General features: G+C 38.1%; 1 protein-coding gene across 1 annotated transcript in view; it reads left to right on the top strand.

The window, feature by feature from the left end:
• The window catches only part of FMNL2 (formin like 2), a 429,889-nt gene that overhangs the window by 252,050 nt on the left and 162,386 nt on the right, over nucleotides 1–15,453 (top strand). Inside the window, exon 2 of the mRNA XM_042783649.1 lies at nucleotides 8,948–9,031. Coding sequence (XP_042639583.1) covers nucleotides 8,948–9,031 — 84 coding nt within the window. The remainder of the gene's footprint in view (nucleotides 1–8,947; nucleotides 9,032–15,453) is intronic.

The following is a 15,453-nucleotide window of genomic DNA, read 5'->3' as shown; positions in this document are numbered from 1 at the left end:
AGTCGGAAATGACTCGACGGCACTTAACAACAACAACAACATAGTTTAAATGGGAGCTCTGGTAGCGTAATGCCTAAGGCACTTGACTGCTAACCAGAAGGCTGGTGGTTCAAACTCACCAGTCACTCCTTGGAAGGAAGGTTGGGCAATCTACTTCCGTAGTGATACTGCCTCGGAAACCCAAGGAGGGGTCGCTATGAGTCGGGTCAAACTTGATGGTGTATAACAACAACAACATAGTTTAAATGTCATAAGAGATGTCATACAAACATCTTGTTCAAGTCTTGATTTTGCCACCAATCTGTGAATCGGGAAGAGTTACTTAAACTTTCTGTCCTTCATTTCACTTCTCTGTTAAATACAGATGATAATACCAACTTGTCAGGATTGCAATGTAGATTAAATTGGATAATGCATGCATGCAGCCTAAGTGTCTGAGATGAATCAGACTATTACTAGTAAATGGAATACTTTGTTGTTTTTGACCCTTAGCTTTGACTCTGACTTGATTCTGACCTTCAGTTTTAAATTAGTTACTGCCTTTTTTCCAATTCTGGACTCCTTTGCTTATTTTAATTTGCTTTTTAATTCAAATTGTGTGGCCCAAGATCACAACTAACATGGGAGAGAGTCATTATTGCAATCCAATCAATCCAACTCCAGAGGCCAACTAGTAAATCCTTAACCCTACACTACCTTGTGGAATCCCATTCTTTACTGTTCTGTCCAACCATCCAGGTGCAGTCCAAAGCATTTCCCTGCTTTTTTTGTAGCTAAAAGTAAAACTCTTTGTACCTCTATTACTTAACAACTCTAAAAGATCGTCTAAACTATTCTTCTAGGGGTATGTCAAAGTCTGTCCTTTCTTTTTTTCTAAGCAAACTGTTATGAAATGAGTTTATGTTGTAGAATTAGGTTACTTATTAGGACAAAGGTAAATTATATAAGGTGTATCTGATACATACTAACTTTTGCTACTGAGTGTCTACCTATCACTTTGGGATTCTCAACCTAAGCCTTGAGACTCTTGGGTAAAGAAGGATGTTTTGCAAATTTGCATATGTTCTGGCATAGAATACATAAAGAAGACAGAAAGCCCTGTATTTCTGGGATATGGGTTTGATTCTGAATTTATTGTGTACCTTCATTCTGTTCTATGTTGACTATGATAAATCTGTAAATGTAACTTAAATTGTATAGACAATTGTAGATTCTTTTGAAGCATAATTTATTTTTCCATTAACTACCCAGACTCTTGGCTATTCCGTTGTTATTTATTTAGTAGTCATATTCCCTATATCCAAAAGATTTTGAGGTGATATGTGCATATAACAATACAATTAAAGGTAAAACCAGAATAGATACAATACATGTAACTCTCAGCTGGGGTGGATTCACTGTTATAATTAGTACCAATCTGGATTTTCTGACAACAAATGTGAAAAGGGGAAACAGTTTAGGTTTCATGGTTTATCCTAGTTAAAGAATGCCTAAAATGCCATCCCTCCCACCAAGAAAATGTCCCTAAAATAGAACTTAAAGATTTTTTATTTTCTCTGTGAGTTCTTATTTGGAAGATAATATGTAACAGATGTTATCTTTGACTAAGGTGTTACAGAAAACAGAAATGCTCTTTAATGTTTAGACTTTGTTAGTGGCTAAAGTATAAACCCTCAGTCAGTAAAGATATTCCCAGGCTGGACAGTATGGCTGAGCTATTTTGCTCTTTACTTAATCAGCAACCCAAATAGTGTCTACTGTGTGCCAGAAATTGTGCCAGATGTCGGGGATTAAAAAAAAAAAAAAGTTGTCCTTGAATTATTAGACTGTACGTAGTGGGGACTCTAGGTAGGCAAACAGATGATTAGGGTACACTATGCTATGTACTATAATGCATGTATGTAGTTCTCTTGGAGTCCAAAAGAGAGAGTATGTCTTCTTGGAGTAGTTGGGGAAGATTTTATTGACAAATGGTATTTGAGCTTATTCTTGAAGTTTGTCAGGTTGATGAAGAGAAGAGATTCTTTTGTAAAAAAATTTTTATTGTGATTTGGGTAGAAGTTTACAGAGCAAATTCATTTTCCATATAGCAGTTCACATACATTTTGTCTCATGACATTGACTACAATTTCCCACAATGCAACAGCTCCCTTCCCATTTTCTCCCCATAGTTAACTCTTCCCTGTGTCCTTCCCTCCCACGTACTTCTGCCCCCTAGGCTGTCCATACACAGCCCTTCTGTTCTCCCATGATTGATCTCTCCAAGGAATGTATCTACCCAATGCAAATGTTCAGCTCATATGCCCGTGTTTTGTTTGGCTGGAGGCAGGAGAGGGTTCAGTTCCAGATATGAAGGGCAGTTAGGGGCCATAGTCTCAGGGGTTATAGCAGACTCCATCAGACCAGCTAACCTGTCCCTTTTTTTTAAAAAAATTGAGTTTTGTTTTACATTGTTCTCCCACTCTATCCAGGATCTCCTACAGAGATCCCTCTCCTAGTGGTTGACAGTGGTAGCTGTGCACCATCTAGTTCTTCTGATCGTATAGTTGTATAGGTTGAGGTTCACATGGTATACCAGTCACTTGGACCAATTGTTTCCATGCATCTTTGGTTTTCTTCATTCTTCTTTGCTCTGTATGAGGGGAGACCCATCGTTGCATCTAGATGGCCACTTGCAAACTTTAAAGATCATAAAAGATAAACTTTTTTTTTTTTTTCTAGAAAGGATACTGTTTGATGATCTAATATATTTTAGTTAGGGAGTTGTATCTAGAAGAATGATCATTAATATCCTTTCAACTTTTCTAACTCAAATAGCATATGTCCTCAGGGGAACTTTGGCAGGTACTTGAATGTGCAGCAACTTCATGATTAAATTCTCTAATATGCTTACAGTGCAGATACTGTGGCACATGATTGAAGCCCAATACATATTGGATGGATGATGGATGAAAGAGAAGAAAGGAGAGCCCTTTGACATAGATATCAGAAAGTATGGATGAGGTAGAGTTGTCACTTTGTTGGGAAAACTTAGAAGTTGATTTCAAGGCTTTGAATGATTTCCCTCTGGTTCAGCCTCTTGCTGAGAGCATTTCCACTCCAGATACACTGACTCACCATCTACATTTTAACATGATCCCCAGATGATTCTCAGAGATTCTTATGGGGGGGGGGTCTTGTTAAAAGGTAGATTCTGATTGATTATATCTGGGGTGGAAATGCAAATTCTCCTTAGGGACCCTAACCAGGATGAACCAGTTTGAAGCCCTAGTTGATTTATATTTTCAGTCAAACAGAAGAGCAGTCCATTTTTGTACAGGTAGCAAAGGGACCAAACCACGGAAGGAAGGTTGGGCAATCTACTTCTGTAGTGATACCACTTTGGAAGTCCAAGGAGGGGTTGCTATGAGTCGGATCCATCTTGACGGCAGTGTGTTTGATTTTTTGATTAGCAAAGGGACCAGCAGATACAGCCAACATCTTCCTCAGAAAGTGACGTGGACTTTTATAAATTACCTGCACAAACATGTAGCTTAGGCTCCAAAGTCTTGCCCTGTGGAGCATACAAAGAATGAATTCATTCAAAAAAAAGTTTAAGGGCAGTTATTACTAGCTAATCAGAATATCCCTGAATTGCATCCAGACCTCTGTGGAGTGTCTAATTTTAAGTGGAGCAGCTTCCCTGTGCTCCCTGTACAATTATTAAGCTATACAATATATGCCTGACCAACTCAGAGGCTTGACCTGTGGAAAGTGTTATTTTAGATGCTTGGTGAGTGATTAACAAATACAGTTTTAGTTTTGATGTATTGCTGTTGAGTTACTTCTCTTGACAATAATTTGTCATCAACTTAGACTTCTTAAGACCTTTTTTGCAGATCTTTCCTTTACCTTCAGTGTTGTGGATCTGCTTACTTGCTTGACTGTTCTCTTGGCTGCTTCGTAGTTACCTCAGACCTAAACTGGGCCATTTAGAAATCTTATTCTTCACCCTCTGCTCCAGGTCTGGTCTTCTTTTGCCAGTGTTCCTTTCTCATTAAATGGACCACCATATACTTTGCTTCTTGAGCTAGATGTAAGGTACTAATTCTTGACATTCTTCCTCATCCTGTAAATCTAACCCATCAATTTGAATTAATATTTCTGACATCCAGTCATTTTCCTTCATTTGAATTGCGATCAGCTTAGTCCAAGCTACCATCATGATTCACTTGATCTATTGCCATGGCTTGTTAACTGGCCTCTCTGCTTCCAATTTTGTGTTTCTAATCAGTTCTTCTCATAGTTGTTATAGTGAGTGGTCTTTGCAAGACAACTTAATTTACTGTTGAAAAGCCTCCAGTGGCTTCCCATTGCACGGTAGATAAAACAAAAAAAATATTTACACTGCTTTGCATAGCTGGACATGGTGTGACTTTGGCTCATCTATCCAAATTCATCTCTACCTCATGCCCTCTTTTTTACTTCTCTCCAGCTATGCTAGCTATCTTTAGTTTTCCAAATGTGCCAAGTCTACCCTGCCTTACTGTCTTCTTACTGTTTCCTCTGCCTAGAATGCTTTAGACTCCTCTTTACCTGGCTCACTCCTTCTCATTTTTTAGGATTTGTTAATTGCTGATTTTTCTGAGAGATGTTCCCAGACTATCCAGTCTAAGGTTGCCCTCTGATAATTTCAAGACTTAACAGAGTTCTAAAAGATGTTTTGTATCTTTCTCCCTTACCATAAGATAATGGCCTTAATGGACTTTGTTTTTCCACTGTATATCCAGCATGTAGTTCAGCGCCTGTGCAAGGGAGGTGCTTCATAAACATTGGTTAAATGAAAGATTTGCTTCATCTAAGTAAGAGTTGGCCGAGAGAAGTGTCATTGTGCTTTCTCTTTCTAGTAACAATAGAACCTACATCTAATTCCTGGAATAGCATTAGCAGTTTGCTTCCACATATGGGTCTGTTGTTGTTGATGTTGTTATAGGTGTACATAACGATCTGTTGTTGTTGTTGTTAGGTGCTATCAAGTTGATTCTGACTCATGTGACCTTATGTTCAACAGAATAAAACACTGGCTGGTCCTGCCCTGTCCTAATAATTCTTGGTATACTTGAGCCCATTGTTGCAGCCACTGTGTCAATCCATATCAGTGAGGGTCTTCCCCTTTTTTTCTGACCCTCCACTTTACCAGGCATGATATCTTTCTCCAGGGACTGGTCACTTCTGACCACATGACCTAAGCAGGTGAGACAAAGTCTGGTCATTCTCATTTTAAGGAGCATTCCAGCTGCACTTCTGGCAGTCAATGGTGGGTTTTGTTTTGTTTTTCAGTATTCTTCACGAGCACCACTAAAAATTCAAAGGTATCAATTCTTCTTCGGTCTTCCTTATTCATTGTCCGGTTTTCACATGAATACAAGGCGATTGAAAATACCATGGCCTGGATTAGGGGCACCTTAGTTTTCAAAGGGACATCTTTGTTCTTCAACACTTGAAAGAGGTCTTTTGTGGTAGATTTGCCCAGTGGAGTACAACGTCTGATTTCTTCCCTGATGCTTCCATGAATGCTGATTGTGGATCCAATTAAAATGAAATTTTTGAGAACTTCATTCTTTTCTCAATTTATAATGATGTCTGTTGGTCCAGTTGTGAGGGTTTTTATGTTCTTTATTTTGAGGTGTAATCCATATTGAAGACTGTATTCTTTGGTCTTCTTCAACACGTGCTTCAAGTCCTTTTCACTTTCAGCAGGCAAGGTTGTGTCATCTGCATATTGAAGGTTGTTAATGAGCCTTCTCCAATCTTGATGCCTCATTCTTCTTCATATAGCCCAACTTCTCAGATTATTTGCTCAGCATGCTGATTGAATAAGTATGGTGAAAGGACACAACCGTAACGCATGCCCTTCCTGATTTTAAACCATGCACCATTCCCTTGATCTGTTTGAACAACAGCTTCTTGGTCTATGTAGTACAGATTCCTCATGAGCACAATTCAGTGTTCTGTAATTCCCATTCTTTGCACTGTTATCCATAATTTGTTATGATCCACAGTAAAATAACTTTGCATAGTCAATAAGATACAGGTAAACATCTTTCTGGTTGCTTTCAGCCGAGATCCATCTGACATCAGCAAGGATATGCTTTGTTCTATATCCTTTTCTGAATCCAGCTTGAAGTTCTGGAAATTCCCTTTAAATATACTGCCGCAACCATTTTTTGAATTATCTTCAGCAGAATTTACTTGTGGGTGATATTCATGATATTGTTTGATAACTTCCATATTCTGTTGGATCACCTTTCTTTGGAATGGGCACAAATATTGATCTCTTCTGGTTGGTTGGCCAGGTAGCCATCTTCCAAATTTCCTGGCATAGATGAGTTAATCACCTCCAGAGCTGCATCTGTTTGTTGAAATATTTCAATGGGTACTCATTCCATCAATCCCTGGAGCCTTGTTTTTCACCAATTCCTTCAGGGAAGCTTGGGCTTTCTCCTTCAGTACCATTGGTTCTTGATCATATGCTAACTCCTGAAATGACTGAATGTTGATCAGTTCTTTTTGGTACGGTAACTCTGTGTATTCCTTCCATCTTATTTTGTTGCTTCCTGTATAATTCAATTTTTGTCCATAGAATCCTTCAGTATTGGAATTTGAGGCTTGAGTTTTTTCTTCAGATCTTTCAGCTTGAGAAATGCCAAGCATGTTCTTCATAAGGATCTGATAGAGTACTAACAGAAGGTCTTACATTATTTGTCATTTTGCCTTGTTGCAAAGAAGCTTCAGAGTATGTCCTTGGGAGTCTGACAGACTGTTTAGGTCCTTCTTTTGTTCCTATAAGCTGTGTAACCTTGAACAACTTAGCCAATTTTTTCCAGCTCCTTTTCCCCACATTTAAAGTGGGAGAAATTATATCTAGCTCACATGCTTGTTATGAAGAATGAGATTACATATGTCAAATGCCTAACACAGTGCTTGGCATGCTGTAGGAGCTTAGGCTTTATCTCTCTTTTCCCCTTTGTATTTCAAGATTAACAAGAACTTGGAAAAAAATTTATGCAGCTTATATGTGTTCAGATTTAATGTATAATCTTATCTGGAGTCACGAATATGGGAGTCAAAACCAGTGCAAGAGAAAATGATCCATCTCTAGGGTGCATATAAGCAGGGATGGACTAGTTATTTAACGATTAATAACTTTAGTCTCCCCTCAGAAAGGTACACATGGAATTTGCCTTTGCCTTATCCCAGGGGCTGTTGTTTAACATTGTAAAAACTATGATAATAAATAAATATGACTAGCTAGTTTTTAGTTTAGTTCCAGTAGGTATTCCGTGGAGGCAGGCCATATGAAAACATTTTTCCCGTTTTGGAAGTTTTTGTGGAACAGCCTTGGCAATGCATTGAACACTCTGAAGTCCAAAGCTTTTCAAATTATGTTGTCAGCTTTGAGTTTAATTAAAAAAACTAAATATTCCGAAAACAGGCTATTTTTTCTAAAATCTGATCAATTAGAGACAAATTAGTAAGAGTTATATATGATTAAGGCACACCAATATGGATGCTAGATCAAGTTTAAGGAAAACTGTTTGGATTATATCTGTCAAAATAATCAAATGTTAATTCTCTATCATTAACTAACATAGCTCACTCACTCTTTCTTTTCTTAAATTTATTTTCCTGGGTTACATGAAACTACAGCCTTGCAAAGAGGGACTTGTTTCTCTCTAAGCCTAGACCTTCAGAGAGCTAGGTTATTGAACACTGGAAGTTCATTTGACTCCTTGAATATTGACCCAGGCAAGGAACTGTATTGTTTATTAGGGGTAAATATGATTGAGAGTGTTGTGCCAGAAGGTTGAACTATTTTAAGACACTGATTGTCTGGCTGTTTTATTCAGTTGTTTAAAGCATGGAAACTGTAGGGAGGTCAAGGGAACAGACCTAAGTTCCTTCTGAAACTCTTGCTCTGATGTGTTCTGTGGCCAGAGATTGCCCCTCAGACTTGAGCCATGTATCTCAAAAATGTGTATGATTGTCATTTGAGATGTTAAACTGATGCATGTGAATGTACCTGGGAAAATCCATGACTGATAATCCAGAAGGTGTGTGTACTGATGGAGGTTTTATATGAATACTGGTGTCTAGACATCTTTTAGTTCACAGTCAATTTCTCACTGCGAATCCAACTTTGTAAATAATAGACTGAGAATTGTGGTTGCATGTTCTAGAGGAGTGCTGTCATTTCACAGACTGTTACATTGCCATTGAGTTGATTTCTACTCATAGCAACCGTGTAAGGCCATAGGGTTTCTAAGGCTGTAACCTTGACAGAAGCCATGGCCACATCTTTCTCCTGCAGAGCCTCTGGTGGGTTTGAACTGCTGACCTTTTGGTTAGCAGCTGAGTGCTTAACTACTCTGCCACCAGGGCTCCTTCATCTCACAGAGAGTACAAAAAAAACAGTGACATTATATTTTCAGGGTTTTTATTGTGTTTTTACAAATCTTTTTTTATTCCTGGTTGTCTATCAAAGAGGGAAAACGTTACTGTTACGGATCAGTAGTTCTGGTCATTATGTGTTCTTTTGTTGTTACTGCTCTGTATCTGGTGGAGATGTTTGCAGTCCTTTTTATTTAAAAAAATGAGGACAATACCTTTTGAGCCACAACTTCTGACCCTTCATTGAGCAGAAAGGCAGCCCATTGATAAATAAAGAAACATTTCATCACCTTTGCCAAAATACAAGTCTGTCCAAGTAAGCCACCTCAGATGTCTCCCACCAGAGCTGTCTCCCATTAAACCTGTTTGTTATTTAAATGGTTTTTTTAATAGAAAGGAATCCATTAAAGAATTTTGCTATTCTTTTGTCTGCATGTATAGTCATTAGCAACCTGTTATGGAATATAATGTTTCTTTTCTCTCTCTCTTTTTTTTAATTTTATTTTATTTTTTACAGAATGCTATGAACCTACCTCCTGACAAAGCCAGGTTACTGCGGCAATATGATAATGAGAAGAAATGGGAACTGATTTGTGATCAGGTAAGAAGCAGGAGATACTTTATCAAGAAGTTAGTGAAAAAAGAGAATAGGATTTTCCCCTAAATATATTCAGATTCTTTCAGGAGATGCATGAATTTCTGTTTCGTGACTCTTTGCCTTCCTGTTTCTCATGACTACTGGAAAAGATAGAAAACAACTTATTTATTCTTGCATTGTTTTAGTTCTCTCTTTGACTTTAAACCACCTTGTAGGTAGACTGGGAGCTCTGGTGGCATAGTACCTAAGGCATTTGACTGCTTACCAGAAGGCTTCAGTTGAAATCCACCAGCCATTCCTTGGAAGGAAGGTTGGGCAATCTACTCCTGTAGTGATACTGCCTCGGAAACCCAAGGATGGGTCACTATGTGTTGGATCCAACTCGATGGCAGTGAGTTTGGTTTTTGGTTTGGTAGGTGTACTTTCTGGGAAATCTGATCAAGACATCAAAGTCAGATAAACTGTTTCTCTATTTACCTTACATAGCTGCTTAAATAATGTGAACTCTTGAATTTAATTGGGAGCTCTGGTAGTGTAGTGCCTGAGGCACTTGACTGTAATCAGAAGGCTGGTGGTTCAAACCCACCAGCCACTCCTCGGAAGGAAGATGGGGCAATCAACTTCTGTAGTGATACCGCCTTGGAAACCCAAGGAGTGGTCGCTATCAGTTGAGTCTGACTTGATGGCAAATAACAATATTCATGTATATTGATGTATAATCGTGTAACAAGGTGAATAGTTTTTAAAAACATCACTGCTTAAGCTGATTAAAAACATTAATTCATATTTTAGCAATTTTCTAGCTGTTTCTAGTCTATCATTATGTCATTATAACAAATTCACATTCTACAGAGGGATGTAATACAAAAAGTGAAATCTTCTATTTTCCCTCTCTCTACTTTTGAAATTCTACACCTTAGAGGTCCACTGGTAAAAATTTGAAGTACTTCTTTCTAGCTTTTTTCCTGTTTTTGTTTCCAAAAAACAAATACATGAATACACATACTCTTGTGGCATTTCAATACATTCTCATTATCTATTACTCCTTTTATTCTACCTCAGTGATTATAATAGTATTCCACTGTAATTGGTTATTTTTTAGAACTTCGTTGCAGGGTTTAAAAACAAAAAAACACTGCCATCAAGTCGATTCTGATTCCTAGTGACCCTATAGGAGAGAGTGGAACTGCCCCATAGGGTTCTCAAAGGTGTTAATCTTTATGGAAACAGACTGCCTCATCTTTCTTCCACAGCTCAGCTGGTGGGTTCGTACCACTGACCTTTGGGTTAGTAGCCAAATGCTTAACCACTGTGTCATCAGAGCTCCTGATGGAGGGTTAGCTAATTGTTGTGAGCCTTTGAAGGGTCACATTCTAAAGCAGGGAGTAAATTTCTGTATATTAATTCTTTTATTTTTATGCCCTCCTCCCCCTACCACCCTGAATACTTCTGAGAAGTGGTGTAACGAACTCATTTGGTCTCTTTTTTTGCAAGGACAAAATGTGTCAGAGAGGGAAAGGGGTTTTTCTGTCTCCAATAGGTAGAGAGCTCTTGTTCCCTAACAAATGCCTGCTGTTAATCTAGAAAAAAAGGAGCTCTGGTGGCGTGGTGCCTAAGGCATTTGGTTGCTAACCAGAAAGTCAGTGGTTCAAACCCATCTGTTCCTCTGTGGGAGGAAGATAAAACAATCTATGCCCATAAGATTTATAGCCTTGGAAACCCTATGGGGCTCACTAGGAGTCAGAATGGATTCGATGGCAGTGGGTTCACACAGAGTTTCTGAAGAGCTCATTGTATGCTGTTTTACCTTAGTTCCTAAACCATAAAATAGTAATGAACAATGGTAAAATCACTTTATTTTTTCCCATGCTAATTGTAAGCACCAATGTTAGACAGAAAGTAAGTAATACCTACTGCTTGTATAAATGTGATGGCCAAGTAGAAAAAATTTGCTGACACTTAAAATGCCCTTCCTTGAGTTTTAATTTTTAATGAGTATTCTCTAAACCTATTATTGCAAGGAAAAAATGATTTAATAATGACAGTGAAGCGAGCTAATGGAGATAATTAATATAAAACCAAAAACCAAACCAAACTCAGCCATTGAGTCGGATTTGACTCATAACGACCCCTCCTTGGGTTTCCAAGGTGATATGACTATGGAAGTAGATTGCCCAACCTTCCTTCCAAGGAGGGGCTGGTGGGTTTGAACCACCAGCCTTCTGGTTAGCAGTCAAATGCCTTAGGCACTATAGCACCAGAGCTCCTCTAATTAATATAAAAGAAAGATAATCACACTAATGAAGGAGGTAGTTGGGAGGAGGAGGAGGTGTCTGTGAACAATTCTGAGGTATGACAGGTTATGAGAGAGTAAAGAAAACACAGCCAAAGGGTGGAACTTTAGTGCACGAGGAAGGGCTAAACCTTCCTTCCTCAGATTGACAGGATTCACTCACAACCCAGTCTGCCCTGCTCCCTTCTGGCTTTATTGTACTACTGATTTTTACATCTTAGCGTTCCAGAAAGGGAAGATTTCCAGCAACTGTAGATAGTACTCTCATCTCAGACTGAAAATAGCTTCACAGGATTGATGGTGAGGTCCAGGGGATCTTGAGGCTGGAAAAGGAGCAAATCAGTTTTATCTAAATATGTTTTTGATTTTTATATCTTGAAAGTTCAAGTTGTTATTACCCTTAAATGTTAAGATCCCGGGACGTGGACAATTTGGCCAACAATATCTACTTTAAGTGGCTTCCTCAGTTCTGAGGTATTATGAGTGATTTGTTTGCAGTAGTTAAATAATTATTCTTATTGCCAACAGCCAGTATTTTGTTAACATATTAGCTTAATCAGAGCTTTGTGTTTGGAGTCTTTAAAGCAGTCAAAATATTAGTATCTGTGTTTGACAAATGCTGAAAACTGAGTGATTAAATCATTTGCCCAGTCATTTGCCATGCTATGAAGTGGTAAAGCCAGATTTTGACATAAGCCGGTCTGATTCTGGAATCTGCACCGTTAACCACGGCTCTCTGCTACCTTCCTCACAAAGTGCTAAAATGTGTGAATGATATACTAGAAATGAACAAAGAAATAATCGAGGTTATCTCTATTTCTCTGATTCGCATTCTTGTATGTATACTTCCTTGAGAGGGAGAGAAAAAGGGGAAGTAGTTCAGGCACTAAGCTTAGCCTACCTGTACTATAGCTATGGTGAAATAGCATGGTTCATTAATTATTAGTCATTGTGAAAATTGGCCAGAAGAAAATTAGAGGGTTTTTTGGGGACACATTTGGATAACCCATGGTATTATGCTATATGTACTTTAAACAAATATTGTCACACATGTGAATATCATTTGTCCTGTGTATGTTTGTGAGTAAAAAGAAAAAAAAATCAGAATTTTCCATTTATATGACAATTACATTGCTTGGTTCTACAATCGATGCCAATGGAAGCAGCAGTCAGGACATTAGAGGACATGTAGCATTGGGAAAGTCAACCGCAAAAGAACTCTTTCAAGTGTTAAGGAGCAAGGATATCTCCTTGAGGACTAAGGTGTGTCTGACAGAAGCCATGATATTTCCAATTGCCTCGTATGCATGTGAGAGCTGGACAATGAATAAGGAAGACAGAAAAAGAGTTGATGCTTTTGAATTGTGGTGCTGGCGAAGAATGCTGAAAGTACTGTGGACTACTAAAAGAACTAACAGATCCGTCCTGGAGGAAGTGCACCCGAAATGCTCCTTGGAAGCAAGAATGGCCAGACTTCCTCTCACCTATTTTGGCCATGTTGTCAGACGGGACCATTCCTTGGAGAAGGACATCATGCTTGGTAGAGTGGAGGGTCGACGAAAGAGGGGGAGGCCTTCAACGAGATGGATTGACATGGTGGCTGCGATGATGGGCTCAAGTATAGCAGGGATCGTGGAGCTGGCGCGGGATCGGGCAGTGTTTCGCTCTGCTATGCATGGGATCGCTATGAGTCGGAAATGACTCAATGGCACCTAACAAGAACAACAACAACAACATGATGATTACCATATATTGGTGTTTATTGACTGAATGTTTGTCTTATCTATTAGAAACATGGACCATGTCATTTATCTCTTTGATATCTAACCTGAATTTATCTATAATGCCTAACCAAATGGACAATCTGCAATTCCCTTTATATAAAATGTCCAGACTAGGCAGAGTCAGGAAGTAGATTAGTGGTTGTTAAGAATTGGGGAAGGAGCTCTGGTAGCATAGTGCCTAAGACACTTGACTGCTAACCAGAAGGCTGGCGGTTCAAACCCACCAGCCACTCCTCAGCAGAAAGGTTGGGCAATCTACTTCTGTATTTATACCACCTCGGAAACCCAAGGAGGGGTCACTATGAGTCGGGTCCAACTTGACAGCACATAACAACAACAAGAATTGGGGGAGGAGGGAAATGGGGAGTGACTGTTCATGGGTGTGCAGTTTCTTATTAGCATGATAAAATATATTCCAGAATTAGATATTGATAGATGATAGTTGCATAACTTTGTAAATATACAAGAAACCATTGAATTGCACAGTTTAAAAGTGTGAAAGTCATGGTATGTGAATTATATTTCAATTAAAAATACTTTTGCAACATGTCAGAGATAGGGGAAAGGAGAGGAGGAGAGGAGAATGTAAGAAAAATAACAAAATGTTTGTGTGGCTCTTACTGTGAATCTGAGCAAACCAACTATCAAAAGACTTTTTGAGAAGATGGGGATATTTAATTATTGCTATTAAATGATTAGAATTAATTACTGATTTCGTTGGATATGATAATGGTGTTGTGATTATACAAGAATCTGTCATTATTTAACATGTGTACTGATACGGGGTAAAATAATTTTATGATTAGGAATTGCTTTAAAATATTTTATCAAAGGAAAAAAAAGTGATAGGATCTTGGTGGTGGGATATTATTGTTGTTCGTTGCCATCCAACTTGTGATATACTGGGGTTTATTATTACTGTACTCTCAACTTTAGCATATATTTGAAATTTCATAATACAAAAGTAAAAAAGGCATTTACTACTTAATGATCTTTTTCTCCTCAGGAAATATTGCCACTGTTGTTGTTTTTATTGCTAACTTATCAAAAGATGAAAGAAATTTATTGTATAGAATCTACCCTCATCTGTTACCCAAATGTAAGTGGGTTTGAAAACATTTGTATGATGCTGTCCATAGAAGCCACAGCTGTGGGTATTCAGTCCAAGAGAATCTCAAGGCAAACCTCTTGCCTTATTTGTGATGCTTTAAAACAATGATGGTGATATGTTATCACTGATATCTGATACCCAGGAGACTTCCTGCCTCTCAATCCTTTGTGCACAGTATAATTAATATAAATATTATTCATTTTTAATGAGTTAAAAAAAAACCTCACTGCCGTTGAGTTGATTCTGACTCATAGCGACCCCCACTGGATTTCCAAGGTAGTAAATCTTTATGGAAGTACATTGCCCTGTCTGCTTTTTGTGGAGTGGCTGGTGGGTTTGAATTACCAGCCTTCTGGTTAGCAGTCAAAAGCCTTAGGCACTGTGTCACTAGAGCTCCATTTAAAATATGTAATACAGATATATTATTATCTGCTATTTAGGTTACACATTATAGTCAAGTACAAAGAGCAATAGGGTATTAGAAGAAATTTATTCCCAAAGGGAAGTGTTCAAACAGTTGTGCTGGAGGACCTATGGAGAAGTTGTTTCATGTTTTAATTCCATGAAAAATTACCATGTGGACACTGTGAATCACGGAACTAGTCATGTTTCTTCTTTTTTTTCTTGTCTGCCAGAATGCTCAAAGTCAAATTTGTGGTTCACCCTTACCAAGTATACATTGTCTTAATGGCATGTCTTTTGTTTACCAATTTTTTCCATGACTTCTTCTAATTTTTCCTGCCCACATTATTCTTCCACGTTGATTTCATCACTTAAAAACTTTGTGTGTGTGTTGTAAGCTTCCTTAAATCAGTTTTTTGAACAAAATAAGTATAAAATAATACATCACCGTTACTGATGAACAAAGATTACATTTGCATTGATAACTAAACTTAACTTTTCTATCTGCTATAGGCATTGTACAAAGTGAGCGCTGAATCTGCTGTTTTCCTCCATGAAAGCAAATATGGAGGGGCATAATAAATGCCTTATTATGGTTTGGCCTCAGAGAGTCAATTGAGTTTAATACAATTTTTCATTTAATTTGGAGTATCAGTTTTTCAAACTTTTGTAAAGATTACGTGAATCTGTCACTTTTTTTTTTTTAATTTTATTTTGATTTGGGTGAAGATTTACAGAGCAAATTCACTTTTCATACAGCAGTTCACATATGCTTTGTCTCATGTCATTGACCAAAATTTACAATGCAACAGCTCCCCTCCCACTTCCTCCCCAT

This window comes from Orycteropus afer, unplaced genomic scaffold, assembly GCF_000298275.1.
Source record: "Orycteropus afer afer isolate SDZICR_OR568_19922 unplaced genomic scaffold, OryAfe1.0 scaffold00023, whole genome shotgun sequence".
NCBI lineage: Eukaryota > Metazoa > Chordata > Mammalia > Tubulidentata > Orycteropodidae > Orycteropus > Orycteropus afer.
This window is presented reverse-complemented; position numbering and strand designations above follow the sequence as displayed.